A 21,655-nucleotide genomic window follows, 5' to 3' on the forward strand; every position below is an offset into this window, starting at 1 on the left:
TATATATATATAATTTCCATTAAACTCCAAGTAGATAGTTTGCACCTGTGGGACAAATTCAAGTGTTATTGAGTTCCTGACCAGATATGCTGCCTTTGGTTTGGTCATCTTTGGACTCAATGCTAATACAATATTCAGATTGGTCTAATAGTCATTACGGATAAGGTAAGGTCAAGGAGCAACCATCACTAAAGCTGATGGTTGCTCAGAACAGGACTTCCTTGGAGGAATCTAAAAAGCAATAACATCAACTGTGGGGGTGATCCAGGGGTGGATAAAGGCCAAATTTAATGTAGTTATGTTTTTTGCTTTATTAGACAGATTCACAGTACGCATGCATTATGTGTGAGCACTTATTAGTGGGGTAATTGTGATATAAAAACATGAAAAGCCCTGAATCTGTCTCTATGGCCTTCCCTTAATACATTTCTGTACAGCCTCTTATTCAGTCAGTATACATGCATCGCTCTGAAAGCAGCTGCAGAAAAGGCATGTGTGACACAGATGTCACACTCTAATGTTATAAAACTGGGTCAATCAGCATATTTTCTCACTTGTTTCCTACCTTTGCTTAGAGACCAGTCTGTAGATATGCTTGAATGATTCTAATATGACCACAGCTGTGAATGTCAGAGTGAACTGCCTCTATGTGTTAGCACTGTGTCACACTGGCGACTTGTCCAGTGTCTACTTTGCCTGCCACAAGAAAAGGGATGGATGTGCTGTAATGATGTGCTGACATTGTTTTTTCCTTGACTTACCTCAGGAGGACTTTCAGCTGATCCTCCAACAGCAGGTGAAGAGTCAGCAGCAGGCAGAGCAGAACCAGAAGAAGCCCTCTCGCATGGGCATCCTGAGGAGGACGAACAGAACACCCATGCAGCGGCCGACCACCTTCCCTGTGGCTGGAGCCGCCACCCCCGCAAACAGCTCAAACCAAAGCCCCACCTCCAAGTCTGCAGCATCTGCTGCTCTGGCTCCCAAAACGCCCCCTACCATTGGCAGAAGTAGCAACTGGAGGGACAAGCTCAGGATGGGCAAGAGCAGTCGTCAAGGAGACCAGGATTTAGCGAAAGGAAGGGAAGAAGACGATGGCTTTCAGGTCGTATCGCTCGACTGAAGTAGTGATGACTTCGAATGACTTCAAACACTTGTTCTGCTGCAAAACTTTGACGTGTAGCTCTTTAGAATTCCTCCACAATGAAAAACACGCTGGTTTTCGTTGTCCTTTAAGCCTCACTGCGCCGTTTGAAACTATAAGACTGTTTTCACATTGATCTCCTTCTCTGCTCTTACTTAAAGTCTTAGTTGTTTGGACAGAATGATGTGACAGCTTGTCAGGAAGGCAGCCATAAACAGCTGAAACAAGTGTGATGCGAAAACGCTCCAGAGAACTGGGTCTGGAGTGAATAAAGGGACATCTCTGTTACACTTCTGCAAAGAACAATAATATTGCATATTGCAAATTCTGTTTAAGGAGTTTTTATAAAGTCACTGAACTTTTTCTGTGCAAGAACCATCATGTATTTTTTTAAATATCTCAACATACCTGGAGGAGATGTTTCAATATTCTTGGGAAACATATTTTGGATCTTGAATCTAGTGCAATTTATGTATGAAACATAATATGAAGACATTTAATTATTAAATACTGTTAATCTTATTCAGTTTTACAAATGCTGTTGTTGTAAATTAATTAAAATCCTATTCAGTTCTTATGCTGTATAAAAAGCACTCTTGGTGTCCAGCTTCAGTTTATTTTAAGTCCCTTTAAATAATAAACTTTATATGTGGGTTTTGCTTCAAGGCCTGAAAAGTGAATTAGTGTTTTGAACAGCAAAAGTCCACTCCTCTAGATTTTGAATAAAAAGGCTGTGACTGTAAAAATCTGAGGAGCCATTTAATCTCAGCTACCTTTAACATTTCCTGATATTTCTTTGGCAGGGGTGGTGGGGGATGGGGTGCTCTGTCACTACTTTTAAGTCTTACCATGGCAACATGATGCTGATTTGAAATTCTGGTCTCCTAAACTTAGAATTAATTCATTAGAAATTCACAGAAACAGGCGCCTGTTTGTGGAAGCTGCCATGTTGAATCCAGTATCCCAATGCACATCCCGCCTAATATATGTGTCATATATGCAGTATGCCAAAAGCAGAGGAAACAAGAACTTGTAGCCATTTGCGGATGCAAATTTTAATTCATGCCTTCACCTTCAAGATATAAAACTTAATATCTATTCTTTATCTTTATATTTCTGAGAAGAGGAACCTTTCACCAAAGAAATAAAAACATCTTAATAAATTGTTATCCTCTTCCTCCTCCTTACCGCAAGCCTCAGCTCCTGAGCTGAAGTCAGGGCTCTAACACGTGAGTGTTAAAAAAATAAGCAGCGATTACCACGTAGCATTTCCTTAACATTTTACCTTTTTATCATTGTCATCGGACAGTGAGCTTCTCTGACTCATACCAGACTCCTTTTATAAACTTTTACAGCCTCTTACAGAGTAAGTAGATGTGGACAAACCGAGGTAAACAGCATACTGACAGCCTACCCTCACTTACAGACAAACAACACTCAAGAGTTGTTTGTTCTACAACGGCCACTGGAGTCAGGATTTTGTGCTTCAACTGGGAGAGGTAAGAAAACAAAACTGTGCAAGCTACTGACATTTAATGGTCAGATTTTACACACCGTACCTTTAAGGAAAAACCTACATGATCTGTGGTGTAGGTTTAAGTAATTGCCTTCCTTGTTAAGTTATGAATTAACTGTGCTTAACCACATTTTTTGGAAAGCTGAGTTCAGGTTTACTAGCCACACCCGGGTCTGTTTACTGTCAGACCTGGTGAGTCAAGAAATCACTTAAAGGTCACAAAACAATCCAGAACATGTAAAGAACTGCAGGACTCACATGCCTCAGTTGAGGTCAGCACTCACAAGTCAGCATTAACCCCCAAAAAGTTGATTCTGTTCATCTACGTCCAGATGAACAGAATCAACTTTTTGGGGTTTTACTTAGCTGGCTGATTGAGAATGCATCAAGATAAGTCAGCATTAAGAAAGAGTATGGGCAAAAAGTACATCCATGACCAAAGAGAACGCAAAGGCTTATCTCACATTTTCCAAGAAGCATCTTAACGTTTTTGGAAAATATTCAGTGGACTGATGAGACAAAAGCTGAACACACCAACAATCAGACGTGATGGTGATAGTGTGGTATTGCTGCGTTAGGACCACAACAATTTGCTGTAATTGATGGAAAAATGAATTCTGCTCTCTACCAGAAAGTCCTAAATGAGAATGTCTGAACATCAGGACGTGCCCTGAAGCTCAATTTGGTTATGCAGCAGTACAACGATGCAAAACACATCAGCAAGTCCACCATTGAATGGCTCAAAAAAACCCCCAAAAACCTGCAAAATGAAAGTTTTGAATTGATTCAAGTCTGGATGTGAATCAGATTGAGATGTTTTGGCATCACCTTAAACTTCCATAATCGAAAACCTTCCGATTTGGCTGAATGAAAACAATTCTGCAAATAAGATTAGGCCAAAACAAAAGAAATGCAATCAAGCGGTTACAGCAAACACTTGATTACATTTCTTGGTGCCAAGGGTGAACCTATCAGTTAGTAGGTTTTGGGGGCAATTACTTTCTTACACAGGACCAGGAAGGTTTGGTAGTTAGGTTTAACCGTTTTCCTTAGTCAGTGAAATCATCTTTTAAAAAACTGCATTTTGCATCTACTCAGATGATCTTTTCTAAAATTAAAATTTTTTTAATGATCTGTAACACGTACCCTATTTTTCGGACCATACAGTGCACCACATTATAAGGCGCACTGTTGATGAACGGGTCTGTTTTCATACATAAGGCACATTAAGCAAAACAGTCAGATAAGTCAAACTTTACTCATTTTTCTTGCTTCCTCCACTTCCGTACCATTGATTCATTAATGTTGAATTCTCTCGCAGCTGCTCTATTCCCATGTTGTTGCAGTATATTAATGACTCATATTGTGGATGGATTATCTCAGTTGTCCTCCTGACTAAAGTTTAGTCCGTTTACGGCATCCTGCCATGCGATTGCATTTGTCCCTAACCATCAGGAACCCTCATGTTAACCTTTATCGAGCGAAAAAAACTTAGCGTTCATCCTTCAGCTTTACTGTGCTAATATTATGCTAACATAGCTGTGTCACTAGCGTTCACGTAGCACATCATTCTATACCAGCTAGCCCAACTTCAGTATCCCTACAAACGTCACTGCTGACGTGTTCTGTCTTTATTTATGGTGGAAGTGATAGCAGAGCTGTACTTTTTTCAGAAATCTCTCACTCAGGACATGCTGTCATGTTTAGGTGGAAATTAGTGAGCTAACTGCCCGCTAACTTCTAACTCTGTTAAATTTAATAAATTCTATTTTCATGGATGCCTGGATGTTAAACTTAATTCTTACGTCTAGTAAAGCAGCAACATTATTAAACATTTTATTAAAAATGTTTATTAAAAATATTAAAAATGAAGGAATTTAGACAGTTTTTAACTCTCAGTGATGCTGCAGTGTTCGTTTAACTTTGGGACCTGAAGCAGATGGAGTTTTGCTTCAGGTCCATACCATAATTACTCGCGCCTTATGGTATGGAAAATATGGTAAGTGTGACAAGAATTGGGAAGGGGACAAATACTGTTTCACAGCGCTGTATGAACATGTACTGCCCCTTGATTTCTCAGTGAAGTTATTTTCAAGTTGGAAAACGCCAAGACAGCAACAATGAACTGGCTCAGCTTTGAGGCTCGACACAAACCTTTGAGCGACATCCATCATTTACAGTCTTCTGTTCACTGTCAGCATGTTTGCTTTTTGCAATATGAAAAAGAAAGAAAAATGACCAACTGTTTTTTTTCCTGGTCATTTTATTGTATAATATATTTTCAACAATATATATTCCACATATATATGCATCTTCCACACATTTAAAATTTATATACATATATGTCATTATCTAGAATGAATGCCATCATAATGGTAACATATTCAACAAACAGGGATGTATATAGCACAGTAAAGTCACACCTGACGACGAGAGAGAGAAGGCATGCTCAAAGTGAAACTATACAATCCTGAACAGATGGTTACAGTCTTCAAACAACTCGTAATGTTACTGAATAATTTGACAATATTTTTTTATACTGTTGCTGATGGAGAGCTCTGCTTTGTCATCCACTCATCCCACTGCAACAGTCCAGAAGCTTTAGCAAGATCTGCATTTAAGTGGAAGTGCTAACCAACTATTAATATTGTGCAACAAGACAAAATCTGTCTTGTGGGTTAAAAGAGGAAGAAAGGGTGAGTCTCTACTAGCTGGAGCTTCACAAAAAAAAAAAACAACTTAAGAAGAGTTTCACTCAACTTAATTCTGACCATTTAAACCTTTTTAGACGTCCGTGATGACAATAAAAGAACATAAAACATTGACTCTGGTAAACATCTAAGTGCTTGAACTTTTCCTTGTGAGAAAATTCACACAGAACTGGCAACCCAGCTGCCAATCTAAACTCTACTAGATTATTATTGAAGAATAAAAGTTGTTTTTTCTTAATAAAGTTTTACAGAAATGTAAAAGGAGCTCTGGATAAAAGAGGCACGTATACAAATTAACAACACCCTGCTTATTCACACAATGGCAGTTTCACTACTATTACGATCACATAACAAGGTACAGTTGTACCTCGTTGCAGCATATATTTGTGAGATACCCATACGCGCCTTATTTGTAGAGATAAATGAGATACAGACTGGTAAAACATTGTTTCATCAAAACACTATTTGGACTGACCACATACAAAGACACGACGACGTTACCGATGCTTATCCCCAGACAGACAAAACAATAGCATAAGTGTGTAATAAGTAGTATATCCAGTTATAACCTGAGACACTCAGGAAACAGTGCGATAATACTGTATGTGTGGTTTCTGCTCACCTTTCATAGATGCATGAGTTGGCCTAAAAAACACAACCATCGCTCTCCGTGACCTTGAGTTTTGCAAAATGCAACTGACCTGTAAATCCTCGTGTCCGACACACAGCAGATACACAAACGAAGAGACGCGTTCTGCACCAAAAGCTGAATATATCACTATTATCAACAGTAAAATAAATTCCTATGACAAACCAACTGACCACATAAATCCTGTACCACGTCCTCTGCGCCAAGCTCGAACTTCCTGATACCTTTTTTGCTTAACACATTCATCACTTCTAAGATTTACAGTATTTGTTTCATTGCAGTGCTGTCATGACTTTCTACACTTCAGCGGTCCCAGATTGTCCTCGGCCTAAAGCCACTGGAAACAAACGAAGCACTGTGCAAATGAGAATTTCTTTGGATTAGTATACCGCCTCCAAAAACTGCCCCATTATGTTAAACTGGAGATTCTTTTGTTTCTATTATCTAAAAATCAACCAAAAAACAAACACACATCTAGAAACCAGCCAATCTAATAACACTACCTGTCTGGCAGAGAGGCTAAACAAAATAAAAGTTCACCTACAGTACATTACACTAAGTGCTATATTGTTAAAAGGTATGATCTGACTGTTGTATAAGGGTGAGTTTGGTCCAGTGTTGGCAAATACAAGCATCGTTAATAGTTACACTTGCTCCTGCTGAAGCTGCTGATTCGGCACCCTCAGTTTTTGACGAGCGGATGCTCACGGTGTCGAGCATAAAAAAAGTTCAGACCCGTACGCTGGAGGCAGCTAGGATTGAAGGAAGGAGATGATGGAGCTGATGAAATCTAAGGGTTTGTCTGCGTGAATCCAGTGGCTGGCATCTGGGATGTACTGGATATCTGCGTTGGGGAACAGCCTCTGGATTTCTGGGTAATCGTCGGAGCTGGATCAGGAGTGAACACAAGGAGGAGGAGGAAGAGGAGGGTGTTATAAGGAAGACAGGCGGTGGTAAAAGTCATGAATATGCAACTGAAAAAGTGCTAAAGGAATATAAATGAAACCTGTTAATCACTGGTATTTGGGTTCGTGTTTTGGGGTTATATATTGTTAAATGGTATGTTTATTTTACACTATACAGTCTTTTTATTTCATGTATATTTACATATATAATACATATAAGAATTTATATCAGTCACAATGGATTTCTAAGTCCTGCTCGTAGAGGGCAGACGTCTCTTTGGTTTTAGAAATATTATAATTCATCATGGCATAGACTCAACAAGTGCTTGAAACTTTAAGTATAGTACAGTGAACTCAGTGTCATGTTCAAGAAACCTGTGTCAGATAATCTGAGCTTTGTGACATGATGCATTATCCTGCTGGAAGCAGCCATCAGAACATGGATACATTGTGCTTATAAAAGGATGACCGTGGACAGCAACAATACTCTGGTGGGCTGTGACATGTACAAGAAATAATCCCCCACACCATTACACCACCGGCAACCAAGCAGAATGGATCCATGCTTTCATGTTGTTACGCCAAATTCTGGAGCTACCATCCGAATGTCAGACCAGGCAACGTTTTTTCAAATCATCTGCTGCCCAATTTTGGTGAGCCTGTGTGAATTACAGCCTATCCGCTATAAAGTTTGATATGTTAAACAATACGAGATGTTCTTCTGCACAACTTAGTTGTAAAAACTGGTTGTTTGAGTTACTGTTGCCTTACTATCAGCTCAAAGCAGTCTAGCCATTCTCCTCTGCATATAAAAGGACAGTCTTAATATATTTGAATATTTTTTGGTGTGACGTGCTTACTTCTAAGCTAAAGTCTTTCTGCTGCTCGCTTCACACAGCAGATGGATCCACATTTCGATTTTTTTTTCATCCTGGATGCCTTTCCTGAAGCAAACCCTCTCAGGGATAATCATGTGTTATTTTATTTCTCTTATATCCATTACTGTGCCTTCTTCTGTCTGAATAATTACGACAACATTTTGCATTCCAGTTGTTTAAACCTGAGTTCATTAGTATTTTCTTGAGCCACACATGTGCTCACAGCCAGTGGCTTTCAAGTTCACTTACCTGTTACAGATTATGTATGTTAGCTAGTATAGCCAAAGTCCTTTTAATACTAAGTCTCATCACTCTGCAGTCACTCTCAGGCACTTACTTTGAAGTAATATCTGAATTCGTTTAATTATTTAAATTAAAATTTAATGGTCACCTGTACATTAAAAACTGCATTTACAACATTAGAATTAATAGTTAAACTGGATAAAAAACAACAAAAATTATAAAAGCTCTCTTCTCTCTGGAAGTTATATTTCTGCAAACGTCTTTGCTGTTGCAGGAAGTTCAACGTCTCTTATGCCTCATGTACAGCTTAAGACTAAAGGAGATATAATAAACAGAAACACTCAACAGAGCAGGAGAAAAAAAAAATATTCTGTTATTCAGTCTGTGGACTCTTGTTGTGATCATTGAGAGATTAATCCAGCATATAATAGATGTCGCATTACCTTTACACACAGTGCAAAACTGTTAAAGTTTAGGTATTTACGATAAGCTCAAGGTAACCTCTATCATTTTTTATTGGATTGTTTACATTTTTGTAATCAGAGAAACTGACTAAATGGTCAGTCCAAGCATCCCAGAATGATTTCGTGTCCACTTGCATTTTTTTTGTTAAATATTTTCCTATTTTCATAAATATATAAAATCTAAATACTTTAGCTTTAAATGTTATAATATGAACCTTTTTCAGGAAATATTTTACCTGTTCAAAAAAGTTCACAATCTGTGTTTTATACCTGATATAAGCAGAGCTAGCTCCACCCAAAAACAGAGTAGGTCCATCATAGCCGGTGTCAAAGTTGGGGAAACTCATGATGTCATCAAGGTGCGCTGAGATGGCCTCCAAGTTGACTCTCCAGGCGTAGTGTCCGTTCTGCTCCACCAGGTTAGTGAGAAGGAACTGACGCACTGAATGTTCCTGCGGAAGGAAACAGCGGGTTATTGAATAACGAGCTTAACTGTTAATAGAGGTGGGAATCACCATACATCCCACGATACGATATTATCACAATACTTAATGCACGATACGATATTATTGCGTTTTTTTTAAAATATCTGCGATATTCAGATTCTGTACATAAAGGTAAACTTTGACATTAGATAAAATGAATATTGATAAAGTCTCGCACTCAGTCTTTCTCTCATTTCAGTCAGTTTTATTGTTGACAAATTGAACGGTTTGTATTACATACTAGTCCAACTTAACTGAATGCAACCATCTGGTACAATTATAGCTATTCTGAACTATGCAATTTATGAAAACTATGCAGCCCATTCGGCAACTGAAGAATTTGAAAGTAAATTAAAACAAAATATAATTTTACATTAAATAAAAAAGTTTTAACCTTAATTAAAATAAAACGTGTCTTAAATTAAAATAAGTAAACTGTCATGTTTATTGCTGCCAAAAAAAAAGTTAAACACATTTGGACAGTGAAGGAATGTCAGGATTCTTGCTCAGAAAAAGGATCAACATGCTCTGAAGTCAGAGCACAAAAACGTTTTTTGTAACAAAATATCGATTTCTGCTGTCCCTGTATCGATACATTATTAGCAAACAAAATATCACGATACTACGCAGTATCGATTTTTTCCCCCACCCCTAACTGTTAACTGCATAAACACCTTTTTTTTGCGAAGGGGCTGGTATGTAGTGAATCTACATAGATTTATTGAAATATATTAACATTTTACAGATGTAAATTATTAGTTTATAGTTTTATGGAAAACAGCTTTCCTCTTTTACTTTACTCACATTCCTCACTAACATCCTTCTCAGATGTGACAGGGAACTTTTCTTAAGAAAAGCTCTTAAAAACCTTCTGGAGCCTTCTCGCTCAACATTAACACAAAGACTTAGGCCTGCCTCTGTGACTAGAACACAGTATACTGGTCTTATGTCATCATAATCAATGCCATTATTGTGTCTCTCCAAGACTCTAAAATGGTAAGTGGCTTTGTTATGGAACAATGCTGACCTCAAGTGGTCCAACAGATCAGCTATTACAGATTTAATATCTATACAAAAACCCTTAACAAAACAGATAAATGACACTTCTGACAAACTAACAATCGTTTTTGGGGAAAAGGTTGGTTTTATTGGTTTATTTATTTAAAATACTGACTGGTATCATATCAAAAAGCACTCACAATGAAGATAATTACCTACAACTAGTCTAGGTGGGAAAAACAAACAATACATTTAGTAAACGAAATAAAATAATAACACAAACTTAGAAAAAAAACATCTCTGAATACTAACATAATAATAGAAATGCAATACCATTTAATAACAACAATATAAGAAATTAAATTATAGAAGTGTAATGGATTATCCTGACCTTCACTAAACTGCGCAGTTGATCCTCAGCCATCCGCCTTGCAGTGGAACGAGGGATGTCTGTGGAGATCTTCATCTCCTGCATTGCTTGGATGTAATACCGGAAGTTGGTCCGTGTGCTGCTTTGAGCAGGACTGATGTCAACGACCACCAGCCTCTCCACTAAAGCAGGCTACAGAGACAGACAGACTGAGGTAAACAAGCAGGACAATGGAAGTAAAAAATGCCACTGTGGGAAAACCAGTAAGAAAATGGAAATTGCTAGGACAGGAGGATTATTAAGTTCATAGGAATGTACAGTGAAAAAGGTCAGGTGACATCCAGCGAGGGAATTGTACTATCATGATAAATTCATGTGACATTTTGTGACCGCTGACCTGCGTCAGAGCGGTCGTCATGGCTGTTTTCCCACCCATGCTGTGGCCGATCAGGATGCACTTGTCGATATGGAGCTGGGCGAGGAGGTGGTTCAAATCATTCGCCATCGCCTCGTAGGTCAGCACGGGGTTGTGAGGGCTGTTGCCGTGGTTACGGGCATCTACTGTCAGCACCTAACTGGACAAAGGACAGTTAGGACACTTGGACTGGAGAAGAGGAGGCGAGAGAGCGTACACGCAGAATCGGTTCTTATGTCAGCTGTGTCTGTCTTGGGCCCAGCACGAACAAAGAATGTGTTGTGAACACGAGTTTCATCAAGGAAACACATGAGAGATTATCTGTCAGGGCAATTTCGCAACAGCACAGACTGCTGGGAAGCTGTATCAAATTACACACAACACACTGTCAACTACGTTCCCACACCTGCTTTTGTATGAAGACTATTAACAGGGTGCTTAAAGTGAACACATAAGTGGGAATGTTTTTGATGTAAAAACTGACAGGTCTGTTGTCTTCATCACTGCATTACCTTTCTGCCTGTGCGCTGCACCAAGGACTTCGCTATTGAGTGGAAGTTAGATTTACTGCCAAAGAGGCCGTGCAGAAACACCAGGGGAGTGCTCTCTCCCTTCCCATCGAAGACGTCGTAGGTCAAGTTGACAGGACTGAGGAGGCTGGGAAAGAAAAAAACATTCATGTTTATTAGAATGAACCTCTATGCTTCCAGCTGTGCTAAGATTTGTGTTACTACTTAGACAGGAACTGCAATAAATCCAACAAATAAAACTCTTATTCAACTTTTAGGGAGTAGAAATGCTTAAAGTCACTTACAGGGCATTTTTCTTCTCTAATATTAAATCCCATTCAAACTGCCCTGTTAAAATAATTTTTTTGATGGGAATTATTTTCCTGTCACCTACTGGTACAACACAGGCAACCACACACATGTACAAATAAATTTAATACATTTACTCTTACGTGCAAACATAGGATATCAATGTTAAACGTGTTCTTATTTATTTCACCGTGACTTTAAATTGTTGTCATTACAATGTTAACAAGGGGAAGATGACTAATTACATGACAACATGTACAAAGAGTTAATAGATTAAAACACTGACAGAAAACTGTGAGAAAAATAATACATTCAGGTTTTAATTGGACAATGAGACAAGGTGTTTGAGTTATTCCATCACTGACTCATCCTGTGAGTGTTTGCTTGATTATTCATTTATTCAGTCTATAAAACATGAAAACGACACACTTTAAAGCCCCTCAGTGCCAGGCGACAGCTTTAATACATTTATTTTGTTAAACAGGAAGTCATCGTCCAGAGATAATCCATTCACAACGACATAAATCAAAGATAGGCACTAAACATTTTAAGTCGATGAGCTGGAAACAGCAAATATTTGTCATGCTTGCTAGGAAAATATCACACAGTTAAAGCTAATTTAAGCTGAGGTTTTCAATGTATTTTTATTTATTTTATATTGAAAATATATCTGAAATGGAAATTTACAATATCTGCAGGCAGCTGCCTGTTTACCGGGCACACCTTGCTTAAATAATAATAAACCTCTTAGTACCTCTCAATATTCATATAATATTAAAGTAATTAAGGTAAAATCATTTGTATGTATGTAAATAAGTAACAAAACAAAGGTAAGATTAAGGGCTTATTACAACAACGTTAGCATTTATTTTAATCAGGCTTAGCATGACTGCTAAACTGCTGGCAATTCAGAAGGTATGTAGCATATAATAATCGAACTAGATCACAACAAAGACTGTTTTATTTATCCCGACAATATAAAATATAAAATAATAAAAGCTCAGATCTAAAATCCTGTTTGTGGTTGTGATGATAGTTGAGCTGCCCGTTATCCATGCAGCTAACATCTGAATGTCATTTACGTAAAACTGTGAAAGTAACGTTTAAAGACAAAAATTATATGACATGGCCAGAGATTCCTTTGGTTATATAACGGTTTTAAACAGTTTTTATTTTATAGCAGAAACACCGGGCTGTCATATCTACCCAGAACCATGTCACAGACGTGACAGGCAGAGGGCATCTGTTAGCCGGGAAAGCTAGCACGGATACCTGGATGAGCTGGCTGACCGGACCGCGGGAGCCACCCCGCTAACATCCTGCTGTCCGGGGAATAAACGACACAGAGGCCGGCCGCTCAGCAGTCCTCTCTGAAGCAGGCGACACAAAGCACTCATGGCAGCATATGCTCCGTTACCAGGTAGTAGAAAAACAGCATGTGCGTCTCCACACGGCCACAGTGACAGCTGATGAGCGGGCATGCACAGAGCGGCCGGAGGTTGAAACTACAGGGAGAGGGCCTGGCTGTGCTGTGCGTAATGACGCAGGAGGCGGTTCTTTCCCCTGAAATTTGACTATCAGGCTACCAGCATGAGAAGCGCTATTTAGTTACTTTTCACATTCTACCATGTACAGTATTTTCGGGGGGTTTGTTTCGACCCAGGTCGAAAAGTAGGTACATATATACCTACAGGTGACTGTATGTATATACAATGCTTAACAAATTTACTAAACCATCTGAAAATCAAAAATTATATTGTTATTTATCAGGCAAATAAACCGATTTCACTTTTTTTTACACAAATTTCAGCCCATTGAACTTCTGACTTCTGAGAAGTCAGAAAATAATCAAGTGTCCTAAAATATTTTTTCACGTTCAGGAATCCGATAAAATAATCTAAATACAAGAATAATGGGCTTTACTTTTTTTTTTCCAGATTTGTTTTTGTAAAACAGAACGTTGGAAAGTTTCTGGAACAAACATTATATTTCAGAATTAAATGGAAAATCCATCCATCCATCCTCTTCCGCCTGTCTGGGGCCAGGTCGCGGGGGCAGCAGCCTAAGCAGAGAAGCCCAGACCTCCCTCTCCCCAGCCATCTCCTCTAGTGTGTCCTGGGTCTGCCCCGGGGCCTCCTCCTGGTGGGACATGCCCGGAACACCTCACCCACGAGGCGCCAGGGGGCATCCTTGTCAGATGCCCGAACCACCTGGCTCCTTTCGATGTAGAGGAGCAGCATCTCTACTCTGAGCCCCTCCCGGACGGCTAAGCTTCTTATCCTATCTCTAAGGGAGATGCCAGCCACACTTCGGAGGAAGCCCATTTCTGCCGCTTGTATCCGCAGTCTCGTTCTTTCAGTCACTCTCCACAGCTCATGACCATAGGAGAGGGTAAGGACGTAGATCGACTGGTAAATTGAGAGCTTCGCTTTTACACTCAACTCTCTCTTCACCACAACAGGTTGACCAGAAATAAAATTGAAAAAACATTAAATTACAGAAAAGCAAACCACTAATGCAACAATGCAAACACACATTGCGTCGTTAAGCCACTAGGTGACGCCAGAGTTCATACTTTGGGCTACAGTGGCTTATCGCCAACTTAATGATTTTCTTGAAGAATTGCTTGAAATCCAATCTGTGAGTGCAAATCCTTTATTGTTGAGTTACATTGTCTTAGGAGGAACATTTACTGAAGACAAGTAAATCTGTAGAGATCAAAGAGGTGACTTTCTTGTTTGTGGACATGTCTCTCAGCAGACTGCTCCAAAATCATGTGTGACTTTATATTGTTGTGATAGTCAATGAAATGGATCGTAAGGATGTTTTCGCCAGAGCCAAAAAAGCAGTTTGTGGGTTTTTTAGTTCTGAAAGTTATTGGATCTTTGGTTTGAGTCTTTGATTTGTGTCATATTGTCTTTGTCGTGTCCTTCTTTCTCAATCTGGTTTAGTTTTTCATTAGTGAAGTTAGGTTTTGTCTTTATGCGTCTACATCATGTTCAGGAACACAAAAACAAACCACAAGAGCTCTTAGAGCCTGGCCGCATCTATAAACATTGATTGCTATGGGAGCTGTGTCTTGTGGGACAAAGCATGCCGCCAGCTGTCGCCGTAGTGATGGTGTGAGAGCGAGGCCCTGGGAGAGCATGTGGTGCACCCTGAGGGAGAGAAGAAAAGGGAAGTGGCAGACGTGCATCTTTTCACTATTGTCATGACACTGTGTTTTCACACAGAAAAAATGGAAAACAAGAAAACTTAGGGTAATAATTACTAAATGAATAGTTAAAGCATTTTTCTTTATTCTCAACTTCTTTCTTCATAGTTCCTGCACATAAACACATAAAGGTTATATAACTAGTGACATTTCTTTGTTCTACTTTTTCAGCTGTCACAGAAACGATGAAATGGAAACATTCAGTCTTGTGATGGAAGTAAATGTAAGAGTACTTCCCTACTTTGATAGCCAAATGAATGATTTTAATCTTCGACAAGCATGTCACTTCACTTCCCACATGGCACAATGTGTTTTCTATTTTCCGATCCCGGAGCAGAAAACCTAAAGAACTAATATTCTAAAGAGTTATTAGTTGAAACAATAGTTCTCTTACTGCTTAAATTGTGATATTACATTCGGCAAGTGTTTTATTGACAAAAAGGTAATAAAACAGAAATAGTTGAACATTTAGCTCCTGGCAGACTTTTTAGCTGGTTTCCATAAGCTGAATTTCATCAAACGCATCAGTGAGGTGTGCTGTCTAGGTCACAGAGCAACCTTTAAAATGTTTAAAATTGCAGGATGGGGCTTTAGCGCAGGGAAACAAACCTGCTAAGAATTTCTGTGACACGTTGCTGATGTGAAGCAACCTATAATGTCTTTTATGGAACTTAATGTTACACTTAACGCCAAACAAACCTGTCAGGAACCCAAATGCAGGACACAAAACAGATAGGAGTTGACTCAAAAGCTGTTGAAGCAGTCCAAGAAATTCAAAGTCCAAAAAGTAAAAGGCAAACTGACTCATGAGCAAGCAAAGAACATAAAGTGCAGGTTTACAAAAACTGAGGCAAGGTGGACGACAGCACATACAAGATGAGATCATAAGAGGGCAGTGCAGTGAACTATCTGGCCTGTAAGAAAATGGATAGGTGGACATACTAAGAGCTATTTCGATGAATCGAGAACAGGTTTGTATTGAGAAACTGGAGAAACTATAAACAAGAAATATGAAAAGACAAGTGAGCACAAAAATAAGAGAGGAAGCGATTGACTAAAAGCAGAGACAAATGCATGTAAACTTGACATAGATAAGATACAAGGTGGAAGGGTATGAAAACAAGACAAGAGATTACAAAAAATCAACACTAACAAAAAACCATGAAATAAGTTGCTATTTTAGTCTTTTACTACAATGATTCACAGGATGCACGACAAATATAAAAGGTTTATTAACTCCCAAAGTCATAAAAGTTAAAATCCAGATAAGGGAACTATCTTGATGGCTTTGGAGAGGAAAGGAATGGTAATATATAACATCCGCACAATCACTCATTGCTGTCAACATCTAGGATCAAAGTCTCCCTCATTTGAGCAGCAAAACATTCAATAGACAGCAAAAGCTCAACTAGAACATTTGATAAGGGTGGGGACTTGGGTCAAGATCTTGCCTTCATCTCTGGGACACAATTATAGATGCAGATTATACTTTATCTGCTTCATGCAACTTTACATTCCATCTAATAAGAGGTTAAAGAAATCAGCGATAACCTGAGCCTGTGTTTCCTAGAGTGTGTTTGAGTTGGACCTTGTGATTATTGTTCTGTTTGTAAGAAATTAACTACTTGTCAGTTTCATGTGTCTCTGCTGTAAAGGGAACCTGACATTCAATTATGTAAGCAGTGATATTAGGTGACGGAAAAAACAATGGCACATCCTCTTTGTATTTGTTGTCACAATATTGAATGACTCCATCTTCTCTCTCTTCTGTTTTTTTGCCCTGTCATACTTCTCTATTTCTTATTTCTCATTTTTTTTTAATACATTAAACCTTTAGAGTATATAAAATAGGTTTAGGTATTATCTTAAAAAAGAAACAAACCTACATGTGAAAAACAACAACTTTCAATCCACTTGTTTTTAAAGCTCTCTTTACGTGTGGAAATAGATGGATAAATAGATAAATAGATTGAATAGAAAAAAGTGCAAAGGCCTGGATTTAGCATCATAGGCTATGTGGGATTTTTTGATGCCTGAAGTCACCATTTGTGTATGGAAGGATGGTCATAAGGCATCAGCCAGCACAGCGCCCTATGATATCTCTGAGTGAAAAAAAGACTGAATGAGAAGTGGAAGCTGTGGACTGCTTTCCACAGACACTAACACCTGCCAATTTGTGCTAGTTAACCAACAAATAAAATAGCATGATTTCATTCACCAAAATTGGAAAAAGAAACTATGAATGGGGTGTTACTTAAATTATTTACAGAATCCATATATAAATCACATAAGCCACATTATAGTCCACAGATTGCATTTAAAACGGTCTAAAAAGTGACAACCTGTCAGATTCAATTTAGCGATTAGATCTAACAAAATTGAAGGGTCTCCCATGGCAAATTGGCCCTGGGTGAGGGACCAGACAAAGAGCGATTCATAAGACCCTTATGAAAAGGACACCGAGGGAACAGTTTACCCTGCCCGGGATAGGGTTACCGGGGCCCCGCCCTGGAGCCAGGCCCGGGGAGGGTGCCCGAGGGCGAGCGTCTGGTGGCCGGGCCTTAGTCCATGGGGCCCGGCCGGGCACAGCCCGAAGAGGAGACATGGGCCCATCCTCCCGCAGGCCCACCACCCGCAGGAGGCGCCATAGGGGTCGGGTGCATTGTGTGTCGGGTGGCGGCCAGGAGCGGAGGCCCTGGCGGACTGACCCCCGGCTGCCAAGACTGGCAATAGGGACATGGAATGTCACCTCTCTGGTGGGGAAGGAGCCTGAGTTAGTGCGTGAGGTTGAGAGGTACCGGCTAGATATAGTCGGGCTCACCTCTACACATGGCTTGGGCTCTGGAACCAGTCTCCTGGAGAGGGGCTGGACTCTGTCTCAGTCTGGAGTTGCCCCTGGTGAGAGGCGGCGGGCTGGGGTGGGTATCCTAATATCCCCTCGGCTTGCTGCCGGTACGTTGGGGTTTTTCCCGGTGGACGAGAGGGTTTGTTCCCTGCGCCTTAGGGTCGGGGAACGGGTCCTGACTGTCATCTGCGCTTATGCGCCGAGTGGCAGTTCAGAGTACCCAGCCTTCTTAGAAGAGGGGACCGGAGGGTGTGTTCCAACTACAGGGGGATCACACTCCTCAGCCTCCCTGGGAAAGTCTATGCCAGGGTGCTGGAAAGGAGAGTTCGTCGCTTAGTCGAACCTCGGATACAGGAGGAACAATGCGGTTTTCGTCCTGGTCGCGGAACACTGGACCAGCTCTTTATCCTCTCCAGGATACTTGAGGGTGCATGGGAGTTTGCCCAACCAGTCTACATGTGTTTTGTGGACTTGGAGAAGGCATTCGACCGTGTCCCTCGGGGTGTCCTGTGGGAGGTGTTGCGGGAGTATGGGGTGTCTGGCCCATTGCTACGGGCCATTCGATCCCTATACAACCGTTGCAAGAGCTTGGTTCGCATTGCCGGCAATAAGTCGGACTCGTTCCCGGTGGGTGATGGGCTCCGCCAGGGCTGCCCTTTGTCTCCGGTTCTGTTCATAATTTTTATGGACAGGATTTCTAGGCGCAGCCAAGTGGCGGAGGGCTTTCGCTTTGGTGGCCTCAGAATCTCATCTCTGATTTTTGCGATGATGTGGTTCTGTTGGCTTCATCGGGTGAGGGCCTCCAGCTCGCACTGGAACGGTTCGCAGCCGAGTGTGAAGCAGCGGGAATGAGGATCAGCACCTCCAAATCTGAGGCCATGGTTCTCAGCCGGAAAAGGGTGGAGTGCCCACTCCGGGTCGGGGATGAGTTCCTGCCCCAAGTGGAGGAGTTCAAGTATCTCGGGGTCTTGTTCGCGAGTGATGGGAGAAGGGAGCCGGAGATCGACAGACGGATTGGGGCTGCAGCTGCAGTAATGCGGACGCTGCACCGGTCCGTCGTGGTGAAGAGGGAGCTGAGTGTAAAAGCGAAGCTCTCAATTTACCGGTCGATCTACGTCCCTACCCTCACCTATGGCCACGAGCTGTGGGTAGTGACCGAAAGAACGAGATCGCGGATACAAGCGGCAGAAATGAGCTTCCTCCGAAGGGTGGCTGGCCTCTCCCTTAGAGATAGGGTGAGAAGTTCGGCCATCCGGGAGGGGCTCAGAGTAGAGCAGCTGCTGCTCCACATCGAAAGGAGCCAGCTGAGGTGGTTCGGGCATCTGACAAGGATGCCCCCTGGGCGCCTCCTGGGTGAGGTGTTCCAGGCATGTCCCACCGGGAGGAGGCCCCGGGGCAGACCCAGGACACGCTGGAGAGATTATATCTCTCGGCTGGCCTGGGAACGCCTTGGTATTCCCCCGGATAAGCTGGAGGAGGTGGCTGGGGAGAGGGAGGTCTGGGCCTCTTTGCTTAGGCTGCTGCCCCCGCGACCCGGCCCCGGACAAAGCGGATGAAGATGGATGGATGGATGGAAAATTGAAGCGCAGCAGACCTCTGTTCCTACAAAGTTGTGTCAGAGTGGTTTGAGAACACTTCTGCATTGTTGAATTTTGAGCGCCAACATGGGGTTCTGTGCCATGTAGATAGATGAAGGGGGCAAATATCCAGACCACAAATATAGCCGAACTTTAAGCCCTAATATAGAGTAAATGAAAGAGATTTCACATGATTAGCATGCACTAATTCTGATGAGATGCTTCTACTTGCCTAATAAATGACATTCGTACATTAATTGTTATCAGATAATTAGTGAAACATCTTTGGAAAAAAAAACGACACTTCTCTGACACAAGGGATTGTAGTCTGTGTAAAGCAGTCAATAAGAATAAGCATTCATTCATAAGAGCTGAAAATATAAGGTAAACTGGTTTTAATCATAGTCAGATGTTTTCTTTTTTAAGCCTGGATTTTGATACTGAAATTGGAATGTTGATTTATTATCTTGTTTTATCAAAAAAAAAGAAAAAAAAAGATTACCACTTATTAGCAAAATTGTTGCAGATATTTTTTCTTCTCTTTTCTCCTTCTTTTTTCTTCTAAAAAATCAATTTATTGACCCAGCTCATATACTTTAAGATTAATGGACCAGTATAAAGAACATGTGTGTGGCTTGTGAGTAAAAACTCGATAACTGTTAACTGTTAAAGTACGTTTGTTCCTTTTATTTCAGATGTAGAATGTGTAAAAACTATGGAACATGACTTAGTGGTTGAAAGATGTGATGCTCAAAAATGACCCTCCAGCATTTACTGACGCTGAACGAAAGAAAAACAATATGTGAAATTAAAATGCAAAGAAACGCTGAAATTGCACTGATTGCACTGACACATTCAGTAAAAAACTTTATTTTGTGTATTCTTTCAAGCTACACAGAGTGAACAGCCACTGCTAATCACAGTATTCTACTTTAAATAAATAAAAGTTAAAACCAGGCTTAGCGCCAATATCCTACTGTGTAAAGATCACAGGCCAGGTGCCTGTGTTTTATTCTGTCTTTCTGTTCCTCTCTGCACCCTGCCACACCCAAGTGTTACAAAGGTCTCCCAATAAACCAAAAGAGAGATCCAACACAGCTGCTGGCTAAATAATCAGCCATCGTTTGCTTTGGTGACACATGCTTTGTGATATCTATCTATCTATCTATCTATCTATCTATCTATCTATCTATCTATCTATCTATCTATCTATCTATCTATCTATCTATCTATCTATCTATCTCTATCTATCTAATATCTATCTATCTATCTCTCTATATCTATCTCTATCTATCTATCTATCTATCTATCTTCTGTCTTGTCTGTCTGTCTGTCTGTCTGTCTGTCTGTCTGTCTGTCTGTCTATAGATATATAGATTATATTAGAAGCTGACTGCACTCCACGAGCGCCTGGCAGCACAAATGAACCAGCTGCTAGTTGACGAGAGACACCCGGAATGGCTAACCGAAGGCCGGACAGTCCTGATCCTCAAGGACCCCCAGAAGGGACCGGTCCCCTCCAACTACCGACCAATAACCTGCCTCAGCACCACGTGGAAGCTCCTGTCAGGCATCATAGCGGCTAAGATGAACAGGCACATGGGTCAATACATGAGAGTTTTTTAAAATTTTTTTCTCGTTTGGCTCTCGGCGAAGGCAGTCGCACTTTTCTCCTCTCCTCCTTCCCCTTATCTTCCCTGCTTAGCCTCTTTGTCCTTGTCTTGTCTCGTGTGTATTACTTTCCCTGGAACACTCTCTCACAGTCTGTTCTCTAAAACCTAAAAGAGAATTATGGATTTGATCAACTGGTCTCTGAATGCTATTGACACCCTTTTCTCAACGAGAAGTCTGGGCTCGGGAGAGCCCGAGTGCCCTGGAGGGACTTTCCCTGCCAGATACACGATGGACGGGTGGCAGAAATGGAGGATCGTGTGCCTGGCGGGACTGTCGATCAAGGACGCTGAAGATATCTGTCGGAACTATTCGGAACCATGATAACAGGGTTCTTGCTGATTGGAGCTGGCTTGGCCCTGGCTTATCGGAGAATTAAGAAAGTGGAACCAGCTGTTCAAACCCCCCCAAGGCTGCCCGCTGGGACGAGGCACGACTTCTCAGAATGGGCTCACTGAGTGCAGCATGGTTAGATCTTGGAGAAGCTTACGGCTGCTGTGAATACTCAGAATAAGACCTCTGAGCGTACATTGGACTACATCAAGTAGAAGTCCACTCAGAATAACATTTCTGAGAGAAAGTTGGATTACGTGGAGCAGCTCACTGCAGTCGGGAGTTCTCAGAATCGGCTCTCTGAGCACAAGAATGACAACACTCACGGCTCTCCAACGGGAGATTGAGAGACCAGTGTTGGTGTCGGCGTGTTAAAGAGCAGCTTTGAAATTCTCATGAGTTTTTCGCACAAAAGAAAAAT

The 21,655-nt window shown here is 40.9% G+C and overlaps 2 protein-coding genes across 2 annotated transcripts in view; one reads left to right on the forward strand and one right to left on the reverse strand.

Moving 5' to 3' along the window:
• The window catches only part of bicdl2l (bicaudal-D-related protein 2-like), a 6,811-nt gene extending 5,077 nt beyond the window's left edge, over positions 1 to 1,734 (forward strand). Inside the window, exon 7 of the mRNA XM_005926287.3 lies at positions 767 to 1,734. Coding sequence (XP_005926349.1) covers positions 767 to 1,120 — 354 coding nt within the window. The 3' untranslated portion in view covers positions 1,121 to 1,734. The remainder of the gene's footprint in view (positions 1 to 766) is intronic.
• Positions 1,735 to 5,444: 3,710 nt separating this feature from the next.
• On the reverse strand, positions 5,445 to 13,655 carry abhd11 (abhydrolase domain containing 11). Its single transcript, XM_005926286.2, has 6 exons — positions 12,867 to 13,655; positions 11,289 to 11,433; positions 10,759 to 10,932; positions 10,383 to 10,553; positions 8,778 to 8,959; positions 5,445 to 6,905 (listed from the first exon to the last, which is right to left on the reverse strand). The coding sequence occupies exons 1-6, from the start codon at positions 13,073 to 13,075 to the stop codon at positions 6,770 to 6,772; spliced, it is 1,017 nt and encodes a 338-aa protein (XP_005926348.1). The 5' UTR covers positions 13,076 to 13,655; the 3' UTR covers positions 5,445 to 6,769.
• Between the last annotated feature and the right edge of the window lie 8,000 nt (positions 13,656 to 21,655).

The sequence above is a fragment of the Haplochromis burtoni genome, unplaced genomic scaffold (assembly GCF_018398535.1).
Source record: "Haplochromis burtoni strain Fernald_Lab_line unplaced genomic scaffold, NCSU_Asbu1 Contig_83, whole genome shotgun sequence".
Lineage (NCBI taxonomy): Eukaryota > Metazoa > Chordata > Actinopteri > Cichliformes > Cichlidae > Haplochromis > Haplochromis burtoni.

What these genes read in the sequence shown, in the direction of transcription:
- abhd11 (XM_005926286.2), bottom strand. Translation starts at nt 13,075, where the DNA reads ATGCCCGCTCATCAGCTGTCACTGTGGCCGTGTGGAGACGCACATGCT. An exon ending in TGCAGCGCACAGGCAGAAAG is followed by an intron (nt 10,933 to 11,288) that starts GTAATGCAGTGA and finishes TTGTCCAGTTAG; the next exon opens with GTGCTGACAGTAGATGCCCG. An exon ending in TGACGACCGCTCTGACGCAG is followed by an intron (nt 10,554 to 10,758) that starts GTCAGCGGTCAC and finishes CTGTCTCTGTAG; the next exon opens with CCTGCTTTAGTGGAGAGGCT.